This window comes from Lichenostomus cassidix, chromosome 2, assembly GCF_008360975.1.
Source record: "Lichenostomus cassidix isolate B80296 chromosome 2, HeHo_3.0, whole genome shotgun sequence".
NCBI lineage: Eukaryota > Metazoa > Chordata > Aves > Passeriformes > Meliphagidae > Lichenostomus > Lichenostomus cassidix.
In genome coordinates this window covers 40,768,280-40,793,883 of record NC_139482.1, presented here as the reverse complement: position 1 = coordinate 40,793,883, position 25,604 = coordinate 40,768,280, and the positions used below count along the sequence as shown (strand labels likewise).

The window sequence follows — 25,604 nt, the reverse complement described above, 5'->3', positions numbered from 1 at the left end:
CCATGAGGTAGGAAACACCTTTAAGATCATGGAGTCCAACTGCTAACCCAAAACTGCTGAGTCCATGAATAAACCATGTCTGCAAGAGCCACATCCCCACTGAGACCTGAGCAATGCACAAGTAGGAAAACATCAGCTATAAACCCTTTCTCCCTCCCTTCGAGTCTTGTGAAGGTGTAACAGTGCAGGGGCTAAGGAAACAGCAAGTGTGGGTATTTGCTAGTGCTGTTCTGCTGAAGGGCAGGGTGAAGACTTGGGGGAAGGAACCATTAGCAAAGCAGGACACATGAACACTGGACACACTGGTGGGAAGGACCATTCAGGCCCCTGGTGGGAAGGAACAGATTTGAATCATTTTAGGATAGGGTTCATTTCAGGAAGAGGCCTCTCCCTCTATCCTGGATGCTCCAGAGATGACAGACAAACTTGAGTTGGTGTTATTTTATTTGCTCCAATAAACATTTGATTTACACAAAACAAAACAAGACAAAAACCCCCTCAAAACAGTTTATAAAGCAAGTTAAGTGTCTGAAAGTTTTGATACACAAGAGTATATATTGCTCACATTCTTATTTCATACATGATGTACAGGTGAAATATTCCTTAAAAGAATAAAAATTTTCCTTTACATGTAGTGTTAAAAAACCCCATAAAAACGTCAGTATTGTCAGGAACTACTGGTCGCCATTCCTTGACCTTCTGTGTGGATGCAGGAAGAGAAATGGGCCATGACCTTCTACCTACCTGGATGCACTCCCCACCCATATCTCCCACCTCTGCCTATGGCCCTGTGAATTTACAGCATTCCACCCCTACAAAATTGCCATACTACCCTCTGAATTCAGCTGTAGGTGTCAAGTCTTGCCCCGTTCTGTTTAAATATTTCTGACCAGTTTGGTTAAAATGGAAAAAAAAAAAGCAGTTACAAAACCATTTCAAATAAAGTATTTGCCATAATAAATCTTAACTCCTATTTGAATAAGCATGATTCCCGTTGACTTGCATGGCAACGTCTCTGAGAGAAATATTGATGTTTATCTGTCAAAGGTGTTTAATAAATCACAACAGATACATCTGTCCAGGACTGGTTTGTGCTGGCTGAATTTCTGACTTGCAAGGCCTGCTGACATGTTGTAAGGAAGAGAAAAATGGATAAATCACTGTAAAACACCTAAAGACAAAATTTTTAGCACTTATTAAACACATTGCTGTCATGTGTATAGGCCCAACGTGATGTCAACTGTCTTAAGCATTTTGGGGAACTGAAAGAATGTAAGCAATGTCTGAGAGATTCTGTTGAAAAAGTCATTGTTTTTTTTCTGTGAACTGCTGACTTGCTGAGGCAGCCCTAAATGCAAGCAATGCTGAGGTCAGGATATGCCATCAACCTACTGCTATGGAACCTTTCCTCACCTCCAAGGTCTTTTTGCAAAAATAAAGGCACCAGCTGTTGTCTCTTACTTTAGAAAGCGTGAAACAGAGTCAGACTGCGGTTTGTCTAGCAATTAGACACACTGTTCAGGGAAAAAACATTTCTTCTTACAGCAACACAATCAAGGTAAAAGAAAGGGGAAAAAATAGTACTGTCCACACTCTGAACGCACAGCAAATATTAAACATCTGCTTGGATTGTTGCTGGCCCTGTCCTGCTCTGTATGGTTTGGGGGTGGGGATGGGAGGAGGGGAAAACCCATACTGCTGGTATTTTGCAACTTGTTTGCAAGCAGCATGAATTCAAGCAATAAACATACAACATTAATGAACTCTGTAACAAAAAACACATGTGGGAAGGACCAAACCTCCTCACAGCCTGTTCTGGGACACTTTTAGGACTCTGGGGTTAAGATGAGAGGGAAAAGGCATTCCTGAACCTTCCACAAATGTGCTGCAGACAGGACCATGTAAGATCAACTGCAAAGTCAAATTGGCCCGCCTGCTGTGAGACTGCTCCTGCAACTGTGAACAGCAGGACCACAGCCAGGTGGTCACAGCACCTGCTTTGAAAGTCATCTTCTTATTGCATATTATTCCTATTTTTTGGCAGAATGCTTAGTGCACAATTGCTGGTGTGGTGCTATACCAGTCTACCCAGGCTCCTTCCCTAATGGGTGGGATTTTTAATGCACTGGTCATTTCCTGGAAGCACTTTTTTTTAATAACGCTTTTTTTTCCCCAGGACATGGCTGTTTATAGATATATAGATAGATATATATATATACATACACACACATTTTATAGATATATATGTATATATATATATAAAAATAGCAATTTCATAGTTATATACAGGCATTAATAAAGTGCATAATGTTATTGGCTATTTTCAAATCTCATTTCCTGAGGAAGTGCTACCATACATAGCTCCTCCTATGACATGGTGCCGGCTGCCAATGCTAGGGTATGACAGCTACTCCCCCAGCTTTTAATTCCCAGAATACATCTCCCTATCCAGAGCTGGAGCCTAAAGGGAGTCATGACAGCCTCAGTCCTCCAGGAAGCAAGTCAAGGCACTGATCAAGACTTCTTCCTTTGCTAAGGTGGACGCGTCTAGGAGCGACTTCCCTCCGCTGTGGAGCTCTCGGGCACGCGCTACTTCGCAGTGGTCACGGAGCCATCTTCGGGAATCTTCTCCTCCGAGCAGCTCCTTCCCGAGAGCCTGTCGTGGTGCTTGAGCTCGCTGAAGCGCTCGGCCACGCACTGCGCCGTCAGCCGCGCCTCGGGGTCGTGGTCCCAGCACTCGATGAGGGTTTCACACACCATCTGGATGCCCTGCAGGGAGCACAGAGAGAGAGCAGCCGTGAGGAACCAGCCACCGGCAGAGCCTTCCTCTGAGAGCTGCTTCAGTGCCCTCAGAAGTTTGGGGGTTATTTCATGTGTGCCCTGGAGGTTCTTTATGGGATCTGCTGCTTCTGTCATGGGGACGTGGTTTTCTTTTTGTTTTTAAAGAAACCCTACTACAATGTTTTCAGCACTTTAGTTGGCACTGTCATCTCTGAGCATGTGTTCTGATGTGTTACAACAAGAAAAACAACGCTTTAGACTGGTGCTATAGATTCAAATAGGGTTTATTTGTTTAATAAATATGATTGGAATTCTTAGAAAACATGAATTCCTGCTCAACTCATGCCTTTGCATGCCTGAATTCTGTTTGGGCTTTTCAAACAAAATTCTCATTGCCAGCAATACTGGGCTGTACATAAGCTCTTTATGAATTCCTTGTGGACTATCTAGATCTATGTGCAAATATGGGCCACAGTCCCACACACATTTAAGCATGTCACTCACAGTCGTAACTATTTAACCTTCATTTCAATTCTGATGCAAATGTTTACAGGAGCAAAAAACCAGTTGCATCTCTGTAATGCATTCTACAAACATGAGGTATTTGCCAGGAAACTGTGTTTTGCTTTATGACACTAAAAGCCCATTAAGTAGGATTTATCTTAAACTTGTTTAAAAAAATAACATTTCACAACACTGCATTAATTGCATAATTTACCTAATTGGTGATGTTGACTGATGTCAATGCTAATAGCAGAATGTTACTGTCTGTATACAAATAACATTAGTTTTCTGCTGGCATTGAAATTACAAGCAGTAAATTAAATTAAATATTAAACATTAACTTGAAATCAATAGTGCAACAAATCTCATTAAGGGGGGTGTGGGGGTAATTGTAATATGTAAATCCATTCCAGAATTTTATCACGATGAATAATGAGTTCATTACAAAAACACGACTGCAGAGGAAGGAAATGAATATGGAAGAGCCATTACAGTAAGAACAACTTCTATGGAGTTCAAAGCAGATCCTCAGCTGCTGCAAACTGTCACAGCCCTGCGGAAACTGATGCATCACTGCATTTTAGATAGCACAATGTGAAACAATGAAGGGATTCAGGCAAAGGGAATAAAATCTACCTTCATTAAATGTCCTCTGAGTGTGTTACCATTTCCTGCCTTAGACTCGTAGCTGAACCCTGCTGGAGCCAGCTGTGCCCATTCTGGTGACACACAAGCACAAGCACATGGCCCTCCCCTTGTGCTGGGGACAGACTGAGGTGTGGGTTTTATATAGGGAAGAAATCTCTGAAGTCAAATGCAGGACACCTAGGTCCAAATTCATGATCATTTTACTTTGCAACTCTACCCCAGTACCTCAAGCTGCAGCTCTCCACACACTCAGCCTCACTGTCAAGGGCTTTTAGTGCTAGTGGTATCAGATATCCAGATTTCCCTCAAAATCCAGCTTTCCTCCCTTGTTAAAAGCCCCTCCTAAACAACCCTACTCTTCACAGCTGAGTACTTAAAGAGCAAGTCCCTGCAGTCCAGGAAGGGGCTGCACTCTGCCAGAGTCGTCAGGTGGCAGGTGTTCTTGGTTGGAAAGAAGATTGATTTTGGCCACTCACTTGGTCTTTTTTAAGTAAATGTCAGACTGGCTTTAACTTCCCAAATGGAATGAAAAAGGGAGTGCTACATTGCTCCCAATGGAAACAGTAGAAGATCTGGGTTGCCTGGGCTTTTATAAATCTTTGCAATACCTTCCTTTTGTTGGTAAAGACCACTCAGCAGATTTCACTGAGAAGCAGAATGACCAAGCCTCACTTCTCTGATATGATTCACATTTTATCTCTACTGATAAAACTACAGAGAGCAAAGGTGAAGAAATGCATGCCTTTGGCTTGTTTCCATTCAGTTTTATCTATAAAAAATCTACTATTACCTAGGAAGTGCAACCGTGGTGCTTGTGAATGGAAGAAGCTGACAAAGCGCTTTGTGATATGCAACAGAAATGGACTGCTAATGCACAACCTGAATAAAACCTGACTGGCTTGCTGTAGATTAATTTCACATTTCCTTAAACCTGTCAACAGCTGGGACACAACTATGACTGGTCTTTATGATAAAGGAGTGAGATTTGCTTTCTCTGCTGAAGAGGCTGTAGCAGGATGCCCTGACTGGAATGAGGTAGAACAACTTGAACAGTGCCCTACTTGCAAAGCTACCAGTGGTGAATGGAGAAGGGGGTTATGCTGCTTTTGGTGTTTAATAATGCTGAAACCATCCTGACTTGAAGTTAAACATCCTGATAGCAAGGTGAAGATGTGGTAGACCCCGTAAACTGCCCAACAAATGAACAAACAAGTGATATTACCAATAACTTATCTAAAGCTGCTGAGCTGACAGAGCTGACCTGGAGACATCTGACTGACAGTCAATAATTTTATACTATGAAAGCCCAGTCCCACTTTTTAATGACAGGGTCATCTAACATACCCCTTCTGGTAAAGATTCTAACATACCCCTATGTAGAGATTCCTTCTCTTGAGGAGTCCCATGCCTCATGGTTACTCCCCTGCCTCAAGGTTACTCCGCGAGGCCGAGCAAAAGAGATTTGCCTACGGTTGTTGGCATGGGTGGGTGACATCAATCTCTACTTAATAATTGGTTTTGCTACCTTTAGTATGGTTGCTTTAATATGATTGCTTCAATACTGCTTCATAGTGCACACTATACTAGTAGTTATAGCTCCTATACTGTGTAGTACATAATTCTGATTAAGATCTTTTTGTCTAGTCATTATCATAATAAATAATTTATATTTATATAAATATATCTGGTTTGCCATCCTTAATCATGTGGGACAGAGTAATATAATGGTTCAATTACACCTATATAATCCTTAAAATGTAAACTGTTGACAAAGTCTGGGGCTAAGACCGCACCCAGCCATACTTAGACTCCTCTCTGAGAAGGAATTTAGAGAGCAAGGGAATCCTTTCTGTACCTCATGACTCAACAGGAGGGCTTCTCTAATAAATCTTTTCTGAAGCACTCATTCTGCCTGCAACAGAAGTGTGAAGTTGTTTTCTTTGCCCTTTCGGAGCCTATACACAGTGTGCTTTAAGGGTCTAATTATTCTGTTGCTCTCTGGATGATTGTTTTATCTCAGGCTTCCAATGTTTCTGTTTTGATCTCTCTTAGATTACACTGGTGTGCAGCAGGAATCCCAGGGCTTTGGGGCAGGCACAGTGCAGAGAACTGTGATGTCTGAAGCATGTCAGCACCAGTGTCACTGCGTGACAGAGCTCTACTCTGTGCTAAGAGAGGTCCAGCCTGCTAGGCAGGGCTTTGGGTCAAGGCTGAGGCTTCAGGCAGCAGCTAAAAGCACAGTGCAGCTCCCAGCCTCTCATGTGTGATGCTCTTACCTGATGGTTGAGCCAGGAGCTGGGGATCTCAGGCCGCCCTCTGTCTCTTAGGACATTGTCCTTCATGCTTTCCACACAAGGGTGCTCTCGCACTTTGGAGCCGAACGGAGGCTCGTACTCTTTCACCTCTGATGAGAGAAGAAGCAAACACAAGGTATTCAGCTGGGCTGTTCTGGTGCCAAGCGTGAGGGGAGCTGGCTGTTCTCTGAGGAGCAGGAGCTACTGATTAGCTGCTCACTGCCACTGTTCTGCTTGACCAGCTCCAAACAAAGCAAAGCCAGTTGGCATTTTCAAAAATGTTTCAAATGTGTTTCTCCCACAAGCTCCCTCCCTTCCCTTTTGTTTCCTAGCCAACAAAACAATTCTCATTTAAACCCTTTAGTACATGATAATATTAGCAACAGTTCAAGAAACAGAGTAATCTACAGTGGTTTGTGACCCTTGCAATCTCTGCTGAGGTAAAACACACAGGCACTTTAAGGTGAGTTTTGCTTGAGCCAGCCTTTAAAGAGCTGGTCACGCTTAGCTCTCCTGGAGTCCACACACACTTACACCAGGTGAAATATAAACTGAAATCTATCTAGGTCATAATAGACGTGAATTTGCAAATTGCTACCATAAAACAGTTGCTTGAAAAGGACAAAGATATAGTTAAGGAGCAATGCTAGAAGCTGCCATACTGGCCTTGTTTATCCCTGAGATGCATTCTTTTGTAAGGAGTAGTAGTCTGCTCTTATTTTAGACTTCCTTCCCAAAATGGATCAGTTTTGGCCTGTGACACAGGGGCACAGCTTTCTGACGGGGCTGCTGCCACTCTAGTTTTTGTTTGCATGCTGCATATTTTCTTTGCTTTTCTTTGGAGAGAGAAAGGAAGAGGCAAACATATGGGACCTTTGGAGAAAACTCAAGAAATCTTTGAGAGCGGAAATATTATAGTAGATGCTGACACAGTGTAGAAAATGCTGTGGTTTCTTTGGGAACAGATGGAGACTTTACTCACAGGCCTAATGACTTGCTGGTATCAGATAAAGATTTATGAAGCTGGCCTGTTCTGCTGCCTCTTATTTCTTTCTAGGAATTAATTGAGGGCAAGAAAAACTGAAGTGTAATCTACAAAGCAGTCTGGAGAATGCATGTGAGTGCCCAGATGATGTATGAAGATGTGTGATGAATGAGCGGAGAGACAAAACTCTGTTCATATTGTTACAACCAAGTTCAACTGCAGTCTCCACTGTTGCTCACTCCTCTCAAGGGGTAAAAAGAAGCTCCAAGAAAGGTGATAATGATTAAAGGCCTGGAGGAAATGGGAAGACCCTCTAAAACGTGGCTTTGTTTACTTTGGAAAGAAAGGTAAGGATGGGGTCATATGATACGCTACTGAAAATAACCAGTGATCAAGATAACACAGGTCAGATCCTTCTGTCCTGTGTCATCATAAAAACAAGGTAGTGCTGCAGAAAACTAACTTTGGACTTTTCTCCAAAACCTTGAAGTCAGGCTGCAGATCTCAGTGATGGCCCTGAGATGAAGACTTCATTAGGCTAATGTTTAAAAAGAATAGCCAAGTTACAATAACAAACATTTTGGAAGGGATATTAAACCTTGCACTTCTAATGTTCAGCATTTAGAGATTCAGCTGCAAACAACTGTGTGCAGTGCAGCAGATCACCCCATAGATCCCTCCTGCAGAGGGATCCTTCCTTCTCCCTAGCCATCTGGTGCTGGCCCTTGTCTACTCCATGCTCTGGAGAATGGCTATAGTCCAGAAACAAAACTTGTGTCTTCTAAGAGCCAAGGGCCAAAGTCCGCTTCGCTTTCTTTCCTGTACAAGAAGGCATACCAGTTTCACCCACATTAATCTGAGTTTGAGATTACTCAGCCAAAGTAAATTTACAAGACTTTAGCCCTAGAAATGAATTGGGAAGTTGCCACCTTGCTAGTCAGACCTGGGTTACCATGCAGCGGATGCACAGTGATTATATTGCACATACCTATACTTTCAAAGCTAACAAAAATATTGAAGTTTGTTGGGAAAATTTAAATTGCATGACCTAGATGGCCATTTCCTGCACCATCTCCATCAGTCATGGTTTAGTTATGGTAGTGGTCGTGGACACCAGCCAAGGCTCTGAGATCTTGCAGTGTGAGGAGTCAGAGGAGTCTGAATGTCCAACAGAGGGAAGCTGGCACTGTGGTGCTGACCTGTTGTTCAGGTTCATGAGATGGTTCAAGTGGGAATCGATAGGTTCGTAATATATTTTTCCTGTTTGAGAAATTGTTTATATGTTACGAACACTCCTCTTCCAAATATAAATCTGAAATAGGTTTTTCACGTTTGAATATTTTGTTGGTGCTTTGTTTTTGTTTATGGTAAAGGAAAAGAAATTGAAGCCAGCTGCCAATTCACCGTAATGACTGTCTACTAATACAGTCATGACTTCCCTCATTTTGAAAAGCATGTGGCATCTTGCTATTTATTACATGCCACCCTTTCCCTTGGAAAGAAAAAAAAAAGCCCACTAAATCCTCATGCAATAAGTCATGCTAATGCTGTGGAATCTCAAGTGTCAGACACGTTTTGCAGTAATAGCTGGTGTTATTCATGGATCATGCTTACGTGCTCCAGCAGGTGTAATAGATGTCAATTTGAGGTAGGTTAAGATGTTTGTGCCTAGCTGCCTGTGCATGGCTGTATACAGATGCTGATTCTATTTCTCATGCCTTATATGTTTCTTCTGATTGGTTTTAGACCAGTTGGGCACTAAAAATGACAACTGGATGAAGTACCATAAATATGTCAGGAGCCATGAAGTACAGCACCTTCAGCATTCAATAATGGTAGATTTCCTTCAACTTTAACCTCCAGCATTTAGTCTTTATGGTTGAGAGCTGACTTGCACTACTAACTGCTGTACCTCTAGTTTCTTTTGACATTGGCCTGGCCATAGCTCTCAGAAAGGCTGAGATTGGATTTTTAGCCTTAAACAGAGAAATTACTGAATATCTATTTGTTCTGCATGATGAAAGCTTGGAAAATTTGGCTCACTTGTGGTCTTTTTCTACTCTAAGCTTTTTGCAGTGAAATCGTCTTTGGGTCAGAAGAGCATATCCACAAATCCTGTTGACACCCCCTCATGTGATCTGACTTACTGATTTCTGTGGGACAACTTCTCATGCTGGATGATGAAGTTTAATTTGCAGAATCAAAGCAGGAGTAAGGTGAAACGCCAGCAGAAGTCAACTGTCAGGCACAGTCCGTAGAAGTGGGCTTGTGTTTGGGAACTTCTTCGTTCCTTTGAAATGCCCCTCTAAATGGAGTTCACAAAGGGGCAGAAGGGATAAACCAGATGATGGTGGAGCTCCTGTGACAGCTCATGCAAACACATACAGTGTCTTTCTTCATGCTAGAGGAATTCAGGTAGTGAATCTACTAGCTTGCAGTAGTTGCACAAAAGGAAAATACTGCCCAAAGTAGAGGACCAAAAGCTGTTTCATGGCCAAATTTAAGGAGCTGTCAAATGCTTACTTCACAAATTTCCCTAGGTTTTCCTGTTGAGGGGAAGAGTGCACTCGGATGGATGAACTCAGTGTGCAGTTTCCCTCACAGAGATACCTCTTAAGTGACTTCACATCGAATGATCAAAGACACTGACCACCCTTCTAAAGGTTTGGGAGTGGAGGAGTCCTGCCAGGCTTAGAAGCTGCTCCCTGCAGTCAATGCACACTGAATCCTGAGGTGGGAAAGCAGCAAACACAGAGCACAGCAGTGCTCGACATGGGGTGTGCTGCAGTGACCTTATCCACAGCCACATGGGCTTGTGGAAGGACAGCATTTGCCACATGTAGCACGTGGTGACACTTGGAGAATTTCTAGGGCATGGGTGCCTGTCATGGGGTGATGCTGCACTGTGTGGATCTACCAGCGAGGGATAAATGCCACTAGAAGCCAGTGCAGTGCAGACATGCCCTAACCAGGCTCCACTTCACAGAAGGAGAAATTTAAATCAGGCCCCAGCTGCAGCCACCTCAGAGCCCCCTGCACAGGCAGAGCCCTGCTGCACACACCATCTAATCGCTCCCTGCTGCCAGAAACGTCACTGCTCCACGTCAGTGTGATGAAAGCTGAGCATTTCGTGAGGTACAGGATGCACAAATGTTTAGTTGCCAAACTGTGGCTCTTGGCTGACTCTTTCCACGTAAGCACAACATTAATCCTGATTTTATTCACATGAAACACAGCTCTGGTAAAGCAAGGCTGCCATTTTAAACAAAGCTCTGCTACTATACTGAAGCCAGCCACCACTTCAGGCAGTACAATACTGCATGAGCAGCATCGCCATTTTCTGAGGGGTTCCTCTTCTCCCTCTTCACCAAACCCATGTACCCAGAAGTTCCTTTTCCTCTCCTTCTCCCCTGCCACCCCCAACAGTCCCTCACCCACAGCAGTTGCGATACAAACCAGATGGTTTTCTTTTCTTTCTAGGAGGCTGTCAGAGAAATTACACTTGTCTCAGTCACCAAAGCTGTGTCACTCTGAAAGCAAGTGGTTGAGATGAAAATTATATTTCTTGCAACGTGCAGCATCTGGTGCACAGCTGTTGTGCTGAATGAAATACCAAGTTAACAGCAGCGTGGAACAGTTGAAGTTCTCCCCAAAGTAGTATTGCTGAGTTTCTAAATATGCCTCTTAAATTATACTCTGGTGAAAAATCAGTCAACCTCGATCTTTGCCTCTGTCTCCCTTTCCCTCGTGCCCCATTTGTGCTTCTCCATATTTAGCACAACAAAGTAACAACGAACAGCGTGGCCTTTCTCAAAAGCCGATTCCCACCTGCTTATTTACTACAGCAGCTTCACAGTACGGATTGCGCTGCTGGGTATTTTTGTTTAAATGTCTGCTGACTGAAGAGGCCTGGCATAGTGTGGAGGCTGTGTTTGACAAAGCTGCTGTAGTGAAAGGACCTGCTGCATCACATCCCACACTCACCAAACACCTGCACGCTGACAAATGAATCCCAAGAGCTCTCTTTGAAAAAGAAGTCACTGTACCTCTAAGTGCCTGAATGGCAATTAGCCCTCTTTCCTCACATGCTTCCCTCCCTAAATATAGTTGCTAATGCTGTTGCCTCTGCTAAGACTCCCACTCTTGCCCTCTAAACTGCCCCAAGCTGATACCACGGCATAGCCTGCCCTGCAAAGACAGAGCCTGGACCTTTTAGGCTCTGAAAAGGCTGTCTGCAATCAGGTCAGCCTACTCCGGCTTATATGCAAAGATGTTTCTGTCATTGCCAAACAGTCTAGGAATAAAAGAGGGGTTTGCATGAGCAGAGGCAGCTCCTCAGGAAGGCTGTGAGGGGAGGAGGGAGTCTCACAAGTGACAGATGGAGAAAGAAAGCAGAGGGGGAGCTGTAGTCATGAATCACTGTAAGGGTATTTCACCAGCTGGCTGCAAAGATAACCAGACTGCATGAACCAGGGGAAAATCTAAGAAGGAAATGAGAGTAATGGTGCAATGCTGTTGCAGCTCAGTAGCAGTGACAAGTTAAGGGATCTACATCCTGGGAGTTGTATTTAACTGCTTTAGACAGAGATGCTAGGTGCAAGTTCCAACCCCTACAGATCTGCCTGAGTGCTCCTGGGGTTTTGCTGGGGACCCCACCTGAGGAAAGATGACTGAAATAGAGAAACAAAATTCAAGAAATGTGTTTCTGGAGATGAGTATGACTGAGGGATGAAGTGAATAGGAAAAATCAGGATGTGGGTGGGGGTTAAGCATCACTTGAAAGGGGATGCTGGGCCAGAGATATATTTCCCTTTACTGAAATTCAAGGTTATAATGGGTCAACCTCTTCTAGCTAAACGTGCTGGTGACTTTCCTTCCTTATGAAACTCCCTTTATATCCTCTTTTAGCAGTTGCCTTCTGAGAACAGCAACAATAGGGTTGCTTTTGCTGCAATCTTCATTTTGCCCTACTCAGCAAATAAGAACAGGAAGGGACTCAGGCATCATCAAAGATAAAAGACTCCACAGTGAACAGCTCACATTTATACTAATCAGGTGAGCTCCTAAATGCAAGAAACAGAGAGATTTTAAGACACAGGGCAAAGTTCCTTTTTCTCAGGTTTTAAATCTCCTTAGCCACATTCACAAAGTTCTAATGAAAGGCTGAGGTCGTGCCAATGCACTAAGAAACAGGCATGACCATGACTGTTAAACATGGATAGGTTTGCCTTGGAATATGTCAGACTGAGGTTCAGTTCCTGAAGCACGAAATGTTTTACCCTTAAATGGTTGACTAGAAAAGAGTTTGGTGGCTTTTTTCATGCTTTTATGCTAGCACTTTCTGCACACATACTTGCTTTGTAGCTTTACTGGCAGGGTGCAAACAGGGGCAAATCTGTTGCCCACAGTACAGCCCACCCAGCAAGAGCAAATGCTGGTCAGACATAGCAGGAGACCGAGATGGAGGCAATTCCTCCCTCCTGCACATGGACATTGTGGTGCAGCCACACAGTCACTGTGCACAGTGGCTTCAGAGACCTCCCTTGTGGTACCCCACAGATGCTGGTGGAGAAACAAGGAGCAGCTATGCACATCTTCCCCTGGGATATTGGTTTCCCCGCTGTACACTGTGTTCCTCATAGCACAGCGTTCTAGCCTGCAAGACTGTCCTGCCTCTGCATCTATGGCAGCCTTTCAAGGTGGAACCATGCCAAGTCTGATGAAAAGGGAGCCTCTGTGGTTTTGGAAGAAGGATAACAAATCAAATCCAGTTGCATATCTACTACAATATCCACATTAGTGTTACCTTTTACAGCCCCACTCCTTACACTGCCTGTGTGAGCTCTGAACTGTACGGCAATATTTTTTAGAATGACTGTTAGACGATTCCAGCAGGCTGAAGAATTTTACATGCAACTTTGTCTTATTTTAGTTCCTGAAGTAAGGTGAAAAACTTCAAGCATGGCAATATGTATTGCAGATATCCCAGCAGCAGCTTTTCTGATTTCTAGCACATACCAGCATTGCACAGGGGGAATTCTGAGTCAGCTTTAGGCAAAGCAGAAATGGAGATTTTTGTTTCAGAAGAAACTCTGAAAATGAACAAGCATAGCAGCTTTTCCTGGAGCTGTTTTGATAGTCAGTTCCAATCATATTTATTCTGTTACTACACTTTATACAGCAAACATCCCTTGATTTCTCATATGGATGATGTCTTGCAAAATCACAAAGCATGATGTGCAGCAGCTGGTGATTTTGGGAAAACAGGAAACTTTCCATATCACTACGATGTCTCTTACTGAAATTATCAATTAGTAAATATGACACTTCACTGGCCCTGATTAGGTTTGAGAATTAACATTCCATGAAAGTAAATGGGAAGCAGTAATCACTTCTTGGGCTTAATATTTCAAATTGACTTCTGTTTCTAATTATTCTGTATTAGATCAACCAGACTGAGTCAATCCATGGCTACCCAAGATGTCAGGAAAACCAGACTAATAATCTTTAAAAGTGATCTACCTATCAGCAAATTTATCCTTACACCAATTGAGGATCAATTTACTTGTGCACTCAGTTGCTTGGCCTTCCAGCCTGCTCATGCACATATGCATCTCATACTATCGAAGGATTGTTAATTTACAGCATCCCCATACACTAGAAAACATGGTGATAGTTATAAAGGATCACCCTCTCCCCAGACAACCACAAGAGCATCTCTGTCTCAACATTCTTTTAGAGAGAAGAAAACAGATGGCACTTACCTCCAACAGCGTTACAGCGAGATGTCATCTCCCAGAGGACCAAAGCCATGGAGTACACATCTGTTTGTTTGAAGGACTCCATGTTCTCCAGGTTCATCCTGGACTCCAAAACCTCAGGGGCCATATATCTTGCTGTGCCAACCTACAGGAGGAAAGATTGGGGAGAGCTCATGAGCTGAAATTGCAGTTCATGTTTTGGATTCCACTGTGATTTAACTTCAGCTTTCACAGAAACAGTGCCATTTGACATGCATCCAAAATTTCAGGCTATACTTGGCACAGGCTATATTTTCTGCTGCCAGGGGAATCTGGCATTGTCCTGACTACCAACTTACTTGCACCTCTCTTGGTGAGGAAAAAAAAAATCCCTTTTTAGTTCCTTAAGGAAATAATTTTGACACTGACAAGTTTTCTCACTCTGGCTATTCACAGATAAACTCTGCCCTTTGGGCCTGAAGCAATTGCTGCTGACCAAGTGTCTTTCAGACGAGCAAGAAACACTTTGTGTTATTTTGCACAGCATATTACAGTGTTAGCTCTTTCTTTTCATGGTAGGCTTAAAAGGAAAGTAAATGCAGCCCTGGGAGAAAAAAGCAAACACACAAATAGTGAATGCAGAACCACACATTTGAATGAAAACCAAAATTCTGCCCCTTTGAAAAAAGATTCTCATAAACTTTATTCCTACTGATCAATTTTCAGCACTGACTTTAGCAGCTTTGCTGAGATCCAGATTATGATTTTGCATTTTAGAAGGAGAAGTTTAAGAGTCTGTTTTTATCACAAGAAAAGATTTAAAGAAGAATTTTTGGATCACTCAACAATTGCTCTCAAATGACAAACTCTTCACAGGGTAGGTATAAAAAATGAATGCCCCTTGAAAAACTGAACAGAAGTCTTTCATCAGGCAAAGACAGCTTCAAGTTGGAGACTGGTTAATCACAGAGGTAAAAAAACACAAGTGGGTGATGCATTAGGACATACGATTTAAATGAGCTGTTTACACTACAGCAATCACTCCAGAGTCCAGAGGCAAGCAGGGCAGCAAAAGATCATTGCAGTTACCGGGTCTACAACTGCAGACAGACACACAGTAAATGTACAGTCTTGTGAGAGCCTTATGACATCCATTTCATAAGTTTCTGTAAACATGTCTTACCACCTCAGGTTCAGGGCAAATGGGAAGATGTTCCAAAAAAAGTGGAAAGTATTGTAAGAAGAAGGAAAGATCAAGAACATAGCTTTGTCATAGGACCTTGCAACAGCAAAAATTCTGTGTTGAAAAGATCCGAATGTTTGTAGGATCAAGGCCTTTATAAACAGAGGACAGGAAAGAAATTTAGCGTGAGCAGTGTCAAAGTTAAGCTCCCTGCTACATTGACACTGATAAATTTAAGGCCAAGCATGTGAATAGCAGCTATAAACTGAAGAGGTACTTGGGACAGTCAGGTCTCAGCATCACCGAGGTGAGCACCAACTCCCTTCCCTACATAAAATGTACATATGGAAACTGAAGCAGAGGTTGTTCCTACCTTCCATTAACTCCCTAGCACATAATTTCTTCCCCAAGTAGATCTCATCCAAAGCTTGAGAAGGTTACCTGTACACATGGCCCACCCTGCAAACCTTGCTGATTTTCACAAGAGTTAATGATGCCTAAATACAGATCCTTCACATTGCAACAAAGTGCTGTTCTGGTCTGGCATTTCACACTCTCTTTGCAGAAATGGAAACGATTCTGCAGCTTTGGACATTGGAGGATGAAGACTTGTAACTAAAATGCACAGAGGAAAATGCAGAGAAGAATTAACATGACTTGAAGAGTGGTATCAAGCCAATCCTACATCAATCCTGCTTAGAATGTATCATGTGTTCCATTCTGCTTATGTCCTTTTATCTGCATTTAGATTATTAGGTCTTCAGGTCAAAAACACTTTTTTGTATCTTGAGAGCATGTGACACCTGAGTCTCAAAGGCATTTTTAGGTACCTAACCTCTGGCAATTTGGAGCTGGTTGTCCCTCTAGGGCCTGGATATGCTTCTTCTTTGCAAATACCAGTCTGCTTTCAGTTCTTGATTTTCCAAAACTTCCAGTGAGGGACCATATTTCTTCCTGCACTGCATTATCATTTTTTGTGACATGTGAATCTTTTTTTACTGGAGATCTTACATTTCTTTCAAGCTGTTAAGAGACGTTTTATGCCCTGAGGTGCATCAGTCAGAGAGGCAGTAGATATTTCTCTTTATCTGATATGGGAAACCATCTATTACAAAGGGGCTTATGCTGCTGAGGTACAGAACTGCTGTCCTTGCAGGCACCTACCAGTCCTTTGAACACAGTGGGAAGAAGGTCCAGATTCATAGTCACATTAAGTAATGTCTGCAGATAATAACCATTGTGGATGGCCAGACTCAAAAGACTGCAAAGGTTCTAATGGGGAAAAAGAAGGAAAAGGCCTGGTTTGCAGCCCAAGGCCTTTCACTAAGAGCACTGGTATTGTAGTCAATAATGGCTATATTTGCATGATATGGAAGGTAGTTGGGTAGACTGGAAAGGAAATGGCTTTGTAATCCCAACAACTTGCCTTCAATATTAGTGTCTAAGGATGACCAGGAAAAAACAGTTAAATACTTACACTCCTATGTTTTTCACAGAAAGCTAGAAGTTTTCTTGAATTAAAAATTGGGTCAGCTCCATTATACATGTTATAAGATTGAATCTCCTTTTGGGAAGGGTTTGAGTCAAAGGGTAAATTTTAGAAATGATGCATAAGGCAAATCCTGGTGCAAGACCTCTTTAACAAAAGCTACAGCACTAAAGTTGGCATGTTGGGGAATTTAAGTGGGTTGCTCTTGTGTGCCCAAGAAGGAACAAGGTAGTGGTTGAAGTGGAGTCAATTCACAACGTGATACTCCTTGTCACAGAGAAGAATGACACCAGCTGGGTCACCCCCAAACAGATTCACTGAAGCTACACAAAGTAGAACAGTCAGCCTCAACACCAGTGCCCAAGGACACTAACTCCAAAGCCATAACCTGTTCTGGGCAGCCCTGTACTTTGTCATCAATGTCGGTGTGGACTGTGGAAGTGGCAGTATCAATGCTATCCTATTTAAAAGCGACTTTGAGTAATACCAGTGAAATCAGCTTGCAATACGGGTCAGCTTTAAGGAAAGTGCCTCTGGGCAATGGCTTTTGCAGTCTTTGTTTTGCTTCAAATGGGGCCAGTCTTATGACTGACAACATGGTATGACTTCACTGAACTCTAGAAAGATTTGGCATGCTGGAGAGAAATTATATGTAACTGAGTGCTGTTTGCAGTGTTTTAAATATGGCTACAGTGGTTAACATTCACTCCTGGCTGTGGTTAATAAATCTTCTAAAAATGAGACCAGGACAGTTGCTTTTCAATAGAGACTTTCAAAGGCAGATCTTCATTTGATAAACAGCAAACCTCCTGTGAACTCAACAGAGCACTACAGACTGGAGAGCTGTCCCTGAAAATGTTCTAAGCCAAAATATTATTTCCATGTAAGGTAAAAATCAGTGTAAATGGACAGGCTTTGATGCATAAAAATATAAATATAAAAATACACATATAAGTATATGTATAATTAAACTATTAGGAATTAATTAAGTTAACAAATGGTGTGAATTTATACTATGGGCGTTTTCATTAGAAGAGACAATATTTAGAGATGTATGTATTCTTCAAAGTATTCATAAACATGCCCCTGGCATCTCCGCCAAGTAGAGATGAGTATTATTCATGCTCCTTAGTTGAAAAATCATAACAGGGCAATTATTTTTATTTGACATCCTTGTATTTGCTTGCATGTGGAGAATGTGCCATAACATTAAAGAGGTTTCTTTATCTGGATTTTAAAATTATTATCTACCAGTAGTTATGTGGTTACACCTTTTGAGAAATCAAGACTGACTTCACCTATGCTGGGGAACACTAGGATTGGGTCTAGCCACACAAAAGTGTAATGCCACCAGGCATGAAAACTGTGTCAAAACATCACAACATGAAGCAGATCCTCCCTGTATTTGTGTGTGTGTGTGCATTGCAGCAGCACCACAAACAGTTGCTATCAAGCCCATACATGTTTATATAAGTGAGAGGATGACTGCATCATATAGACATGCAGGTTTCCAGTCATAAGAAAACCTGCATTGCACTTCTCTCATCGTTGCTTTAATGTTTAGAGCCTCTTTGTTTATAAACACATTCATATAATTTTTTAACGATTTTACGTCAAAGCTGCCATAGCAGCTTAAGGTTTTTTCATCTTTTCAGCCCAAGAACTGACAGAGCAACTGGTACATTACCCTCCCACCCCTTCAACCTTCTAACTTACCTGCCCACTGTTAGCCAAGTCATCCACAGACAGGGAAGGGTCCAGCCTCAGGGATAACCCAAAGTCACAGAGACAGCAGGTTAAGTCATTTTTCACCAGAATATTGGAACTCTTTAGGTCTCTGTGTACAATAGGTGTTTTGGGACGACCACAGGGTGTGTGATCACTGTGCAGATGTGCAATCCCTCGGGCCAAGGACCCACCCAGTTTCCAGAGGTCCTCCCAGCTGATAATGTGCCGTGTGAGATATTCCTGCAAGTTTCCTTTAGCATGGAAGGCAGTGATCAACCAGTACTGTTTACCAAGATCTGTCTTACGCTCCTCTGCTGTCAAGAACTGGAGGATGTTCTCATGCTTGAGATTTACATCTGAAAAAATGTCTTTCTCAGTTTTCCAGGAAGCATATTCTTCATAGGGAAAAATCTTGACTGCCACAGTTTCATACTGTTCTGATGTGTTTTGCTTCAATTTGGCTTTGTACACTTCAGCAAACCTTCCTTTGCCAACAACGATGTCCAACTCAATGGGCAGCAGCTCTGTGTTGTGGTTGATGTTGTTGGCACAAGTAGAGCTGATATCTGAGCGGTCATCATCTAACATAATGGCACAGACATCACTGCAGTCCTTATGCTTCTTGGGCTTAACATTCTTCTCCCATGCCTTGTTGAGTTTCCTCTTCTTATGAGTGCGGTAGGCATAAAAGATAACAATCACAGCAACAGAAATCACCAATAACGGGACAAGACTTATGATTGTGACTTTGGAAATTTCATCTTTCTCCTCTGGTTTATGAGGGTCGTCTGTGAAGAACAGAAGGAAGGCATGTATGAAATTACAGCATACTTTTATATGTGCAGGAGACTGTCAATGATTAGAATTTTTATCCAGAATGCAATACATTATCTTCTTCAGTAACAGGAAATAATAAAAGTTATCACTGCTTTCTTGCTTCAAAAGGTTGTTTTGTATATAGGCCTCTGCTTACTAGGACTTCCCTGTCTGCTTATTTTATAAAAAGCCGTAACTAAATGAACAAGAAGCTAATGTAATTTAGTAGCTTTGTTATTCGCTCAGGCTTTTAATACATTATGGATGAAACCTTCACTTTCCTGAATACAATAGCCAAAGTCTCCTGTACTTACTCTGTCAGTGTAATCGTGACAGAATTGCTTCTTTAACGACTAATTACTGGAACACATTATTTTTTCTATAAAAAAATAGAAAATGAAGCCTGTGAACTCCCACTTGCCCAGTTATTACTCCAGATCCAGTACATCTGAGTAAGAACCCTGCAAAGCCATCTTCAGGCAGTCTGTTCACAGACTGTATGACAATATTCAGGCACAATACGTATGCTTGCATACAGACAAAAAACTAAACTCATTCTCATGCTTTGATGTATGTGAAAGAGTGTTGCTAGTACAAATTCAAACACCTGCATGTAAACAGGCTCAGAACTGTCACCACCACCACCCTCCGGGTACTTTTGCATGGATTTATGTATTGGAAAACTTCCTCTATGTGTTCCTTGCTGGCTCTACACTGGTTTTCAGCTGTAAAGAAGGTGTTCACTCCAAACTGCATACCTGATGCAGTGCACACACCAACATGTGGAACACACGGGGAATAGAAGAACAACAGGGACCTGTTCTAGAACAGGGATGTGTTCTGGGAAAAGTACAGATTATTATCCTAGAGATGAGAGCTGCCCTGTCACCTCTAAAAACTAACATCTAGTTCAGTATTTCTTAGGGAAGATAAACAGTTTAAAAGGGATCAGTTTTGTTCCAAAAAGAGATTAAAGGAGGGCCAGAGTTTATCTGAACATGATTTGATCGAACACATGGAAATTTACTATCTCAGTCTCTTTCTTCCTTTGAGTCAAATAAAATGTACTGTATTGTCTTTACAAGAGGGAGGGGATTGTTTGGAAGAAGTCCTGGGATCCCAACCTGAATGGACTAAAACAACTGAAGCTGCAAGCACTGTTAAGCTGTGGCTTGTGTTGGCAGCACGATGCTCTGGCAGATGCTTACAGGCATGCCATTGACTCAGGCTCTGTGCATCAGGCCAAATAAGTCAATATGAAAAGGAAAAGTTTAATAAGCTCTGAAGGGAAGCTGTCACCAACTACATTAGTCACAAGCCTCTGTTTCCCCTACTCTGTGCCCCTCAAAACAAAGGTGAGCAATGCTAAAAGGGAAGAAGGAAAAAAAGTTTACAATTAGAACAAGCAGCACCTCTGACCCTCCAATTTTACTTGTAATCACTTTTCCATTGTAAACCCAGTTGGCAAGCAGCAGGAGCCTCAGCTATTTAAAGGCAGGTGAGAGGACATCTGAAAAGTAAATTCTTTTTATCTGGAAAAAGGCTTGAATCCTGAACCAGGATGTGCTTCCTCTGTTAGGAAGGTTCATCAACCAGATGTAAGCGAGTAATTAAATCCTAGCCTCTCTCATAGGGTTTCAAGGAAGAGGAAGTGCCTTTCTAGCACTGTCATTCCCAGCCTAGCACAGGTCAATAACATGCACTAGCAATACCGACAAAGAAGGTATTTCCTTCATTTATGCAAAAGAACGTTTTAAGGCAATCCCTTCCAGACCTATGCAAACCACAAATCCTTATTCTCCAGTGATTTCTCTTGACAACAAAATGTTAGTAAATTTAAAAATTACTAAATTTTAAATCAAAACAATACTTAAATGTTCATCACAGATTAAAGGCAACTCTTCTGCTTTTCAACATATTGAAAAAGGGGAAAAATGTTTTTATGGCTCTTATGGGAGGAATATATTTAGAAAGTCAAATGTCACTGTCAGTAAATAGATTTGCATTGCTTATTCCCATGTGCATTCTTTGCTTCTAGAAAATCTACTTTATTAAGAACTCAGGAAACACCCTGGTGGAGGAGAACTGACTGCATTGTGAGATGGCTATTTTGGAGTTTTGGCTGCAAGCAGGTCACAACTACATGACACAATTATGACCTGTAATATTCAGAGAAAATAATTTTATTGAACATTTGGGGTTGTGTTTTGCTGGTTTTTGGTTGTTTTTTTTTTGTTTTGCTTTCTTCTTGACCACAGAAAAGCATGCTTGAAGTTTGGATTCTGCTCTTGGAAATAATATGTCATCTAGGTCATACGGCACACTTTCACAAAGATGAACATGTTTCTTTAGGGCCTTTTAAGCCCTTTTTCTTTGCCACAGAGCTGCAATGTGTAGACCAGATATTTGAAATACAAATGTCTTTCAAAATGAGTGACAAAAGGCCCAACATGAATTAGCTGCCTTACAAATTGCTCCCTATGAGTCCGAGCAGTTGGAGGTAGCTGGGCGCATGTTCAGCTCTATCTGAGAAGAAACTCACCCAAAGTCCCTGCTTCTTTATTGTGTGAGGATCTCTGATCATTCCTACAATGTCCTAGAGCAGGCTGTATTATTTTGCTCTACAGCTGAGCACTCACTAGCAGAGTTCACAGCTCCTTCAGCTCTTCCTCTTTTTGCACAAGAGAAAGCTCTGCTTTTGGTGCAGGGGGATTTCTGGGCAGAAGGGAAAAAACTGTTGATGTTGCAAATGTTACTTGAAAAAGAATGGGGAAAAAAAAATTAATCAAAGCAGAAGCTGAGCAGTTTGGCCACTTCCCCCTGAGCACTGTGTCATCCTGCACCCCTGCTGCAAAGCGACACATCCGCTTTGGCACGGTCGCTTGGAGGAAGCAGGGAGGCAGAGGGTGAAAAGCATACAGCTGCACATCCCCACCTAAAGCAGCAGGGACTAAGGCTGTGCTGATTTTCAGTATTTAACACACTTGACAAATCCCACTCAGCGCTTGGGAAGTGCAAGAACGAGCACACATCAGGAAGAACTGAGTGTCAGGACTGACACGGCTGAACTCTAAGCTTAGGAGGGGACCAAGCTGCCAGACAGGAGAACTAAAAGGGATAGCAAGAGCAGAGAACTGGTGGCCCTGAGGTGTGTCCTGAGCAAGTCACTTCTGGAACTGCCTTTGATTTTGACTGATGATACGAGGAGAATCAAATCAGCCATTTCAGCACAAACTAAGGACAGGGTACTTCTCTATAGAATCTTTGAACAAAATCAGGACAGGATCAAAATTCTGAGCACAGCTGTATGTTTGCATAGTGGCTAGCCAACATTTTATGGCTTGACTACAGGAATCTAAGAATAAATATGTTCATTTATAAATAAATACCTATGACTGAAACCTTATAATTTAAAAAATGGGAGTGCAGCTTCCTCTTTCTGAGCACCAGAATGACCAAACCTGGCTGCACAGGCAAGCAAGAAAATGGTTAAATGAAACAGCTTTTTATGTTTTGCAAACGTGCTCCTAAATAACTTTCCCCACCCAGAACTATTATTTGGGTGGATCAGTCCTTTCTTAAGCTTCAAAAGAGACTATTAATATAGCATAACAATAGAGAAGTTGAGCTAAAAGAAAGCTTCCTGTATGTGGTTTAAACTAAGCACAAACCATCTGCATAACCCTTAACACCACCTAAGCCTTGAGGGATAGAGCTCAGGTGCCAAGGAAAATGGAAACACTGTACAGCCCCTGTTCAGTCAGTGAGCTTCAGAGCACAAGAGCCTGCAAATTCTTTACATTGGTTTGCATGCCTTTGATAGAACTTTGGTGTCCCTGAACTTTGGAAAGAATAAGTAAAACAATGGCAATGAAATGAGGACATACTTGAATGGCAGGGCAGCAGAATGCTCAGCCAGGACTGACAGAACTACTTCCTTGCTGTCTGCTGCTCCTGTGACTCTAAAGTTGCTGACTATTCAACTACTAATCAAAGCCACACAGCAGGGAAAGAATATATTTGATATTAGCAGAACTCAAGTTAAATATATTGACACTGATGTATTGCAAGCTTGTGCAGTGCCTTAAAATTTCCCAGAAACAGAAAGTCACAAAACATGGTCCCAGACACAGAACTGTGATCTAGTTATTTTGCAAGATCCCAAGACACAAAGCAGCCCTTTTAGCTGACTGGAGGAAAACTCCACTTTGCAGAAATTCTGAGGTTTCAAAGTTTGATTTGAATTCCACACTGGAATGAAAACCAACACTTTTTGAATGCTTTTGCTTGAACAGAATTTCTGTTCCAATGTTGCAATTTGGCAACAGATGTATGTGAGTGCTGAATCCCCAGCAGTGAGAGGACTAGTACGGGTGGGGTAGGGAAGCTTCAAGTTCAAGACCTGCTCTGTTTGAATCAAGGGAGAGCTTTTCACGAAATGGGAGTTTCAACATTGCATGTGTAGTGAATTCTGAGCAAAACAGGCAACAAAATATGGAAAAACCTGTCCATCTCTTTAGTAGTTTGTGGATGAAAACGAGCTCCATAAAATGCTTCATTTTCAGTAAAATGAAATTTACTCTGAGCAGCTGTTTGGGGTAATTTAGTTTATCTCTACTGAAGAATCCTCAAGTAGAAATGAAATTCTCTAGCTCATTGTCTCAGGTACCTTCTTGATTTTGTCCTTTTTAGAATCAAAATGGCTTGGAAATCTTCAGCAAAACATTTTTTAGTGGGAAATGTTGATTTTCAAAACAGAAACTCTACTTCTGACATTCCTTTACTTTTCCCTGAAACCCTCATCTTGAGTACAATAGTAGTCTGAAAGTTGATGCAACTTTTTAAAACTTTAAAAAAACTGATGGTATTACAAGCATTGTTTTAGGGGCTTTGTGAGTGGGGGGTGGGGAGCTTTTATTCTGGGGATGGAGGGTGTTTCCTTAAGAAAATGGTTGATCCTGGCACAAAATACTTGGTAATAATGAAATTCAAATGCTGCACCTCAAACTAACCTGCATTTTTTTATCATGATAGCTTCTTGGAAACATTTGAATTTTTCATACTTGCTGGAGATGATTTTTTGTGGTCTCAATTTAATAGTTTTGTTGCACAGGAAATCAGTTCCACCCCTCCTTCAACTCTGTGCTGAACCAACTGACAGCAGAAGACAGAGATTACTAGATTTTAAAACCAGAGTGGGCTCTACCTAGCCATCCAGAGGAAAATAAACCCTGGCATTTTTTGCAGAGTTTCCTGAAGGTTGTGTTCCTTCAACAAGTTCCTGTATTTGACAAGAGTTTTTTTTGGACTAGGCAAACCAAGTCTGTCAAGGCCACTAAATTGTGCTTGAGCTGTATGTCTTGGTCTTTTAGTCTGAGAAGGATATTACCAAGGTATCCAAAACAGTATCTTGTGCAGAGGCATTACCTCCGGTAGTTGGCAGGTCTGCCTGGCCTGCTATAGAATCATGAATGGTTTAGGTTGGAAAAGACCTCTAAGATCATCAAGTCCAACTGTAAACCCAGCACTGCCAAGTCCACCACTAAACCATGCCTCCAACTGCCACACCTACATGGCTTTCAAATACTTCCAGGGATGGTCATTCAACCACTTTCCTGGGCAACTTGTTCAAATGCTTAACAGCCATTTTGGTGAAGAAATTTTCCCAGCTATCCAATCAAAACCTCTCTGGTACAGCTTGCGGCCACTTCCTCTTGTTCCATTGCTTCTTACTTGGGGAAAGAGGCAAACCTCCATCTTGCTGCAACATGCTTTCAGGAAGTTGTAGAGAGCAAAAAAGGTTCCTCCTTAAACTCCTTTTCTCCTGGCTAGACAACCCCAACTCCCTCAGACACTCTTCATGGGACTTATTCTTCAGACCCTTCCTAATTTTGTTGCTCTTCTCTGGACACAGTCCAGCACCTCAGTGTCCTTCTTGCAGTGAGAGGCACACAGGATTTGCAGTGCCCACACCAGTGCTGATTTCAGGGGGATGATCACTGCCCTGGTTGTGCTGGCTCCACTCTTTCTGCTACAGGCCAGGATGCCATTGGCCTTCTTGGCCATATGTTCTCACTGCTGGCTCATGTTCAGCTGCTGCTGACCAGTACTCTCAGGTCCTTTTCCTCCAGGCAGCTTTCCATCCACTACTCCTTCAGCCTGCAGCATTGCACAGGGCTGCTGTGACCCAAGTGCAGGTTCCAGAACTTTGCATCCTAAGGGTTTACTTAAAGGTGTGAGAAGTCATTCACTTGCTCATTTGGATATTTGGCTGCCTAAATATTGCTCTGCAGTCAACAAATGGCTGGCAAATCAGACTCAGCTCTCAGAGCACCTAATGCATGCCACTGCCAAGCATCACCACTTACTTTTTCCCCCCCGAAAGGTAGTAAGACAAAAATACGAGCAATTTTGAAGACCTGTGGCACACCAACTG

At 42.2% G+C, this 25,604-nt stretch overlaps 1 protein-coding gene across 1 annotated transcript in view; it reads right to left on the bottom strand.

Annotated features, from left to right (window-relative positions):
- Positions 1-426: 426 nt before the first annotated feature.
- The window catches only part of TGFBR2 (transforming growth factor beta receptor 2), a 61,038-nt gene continuing 35,860 nt past the window's right edge, over positions 427-25,604 (bottom strand). Inside the window, exons 5-8 of the mRNA XM_085051171.1 lie at positions 18,341-19,140; positions 13,977-14,118; positions 6,210-6,337; positions 427-2,769 (exon numbers count right to left, since the gene is read on the bottom strand). Coding sequence (XP_084907297.1) covers positions 2,590-2,769; positions 6,210-6,337; positions 13,977-14,118; positions 18,341-19,140 — 1,250 coding nt within the window. The 3' untranslated portion in view covers positions 427-2,589. The remainder of the gene's footprint in view (positions 2,770-6,209; positions 6,338-13,976; positions 14,119-18,340; positions 19,141-25,604) is intronic.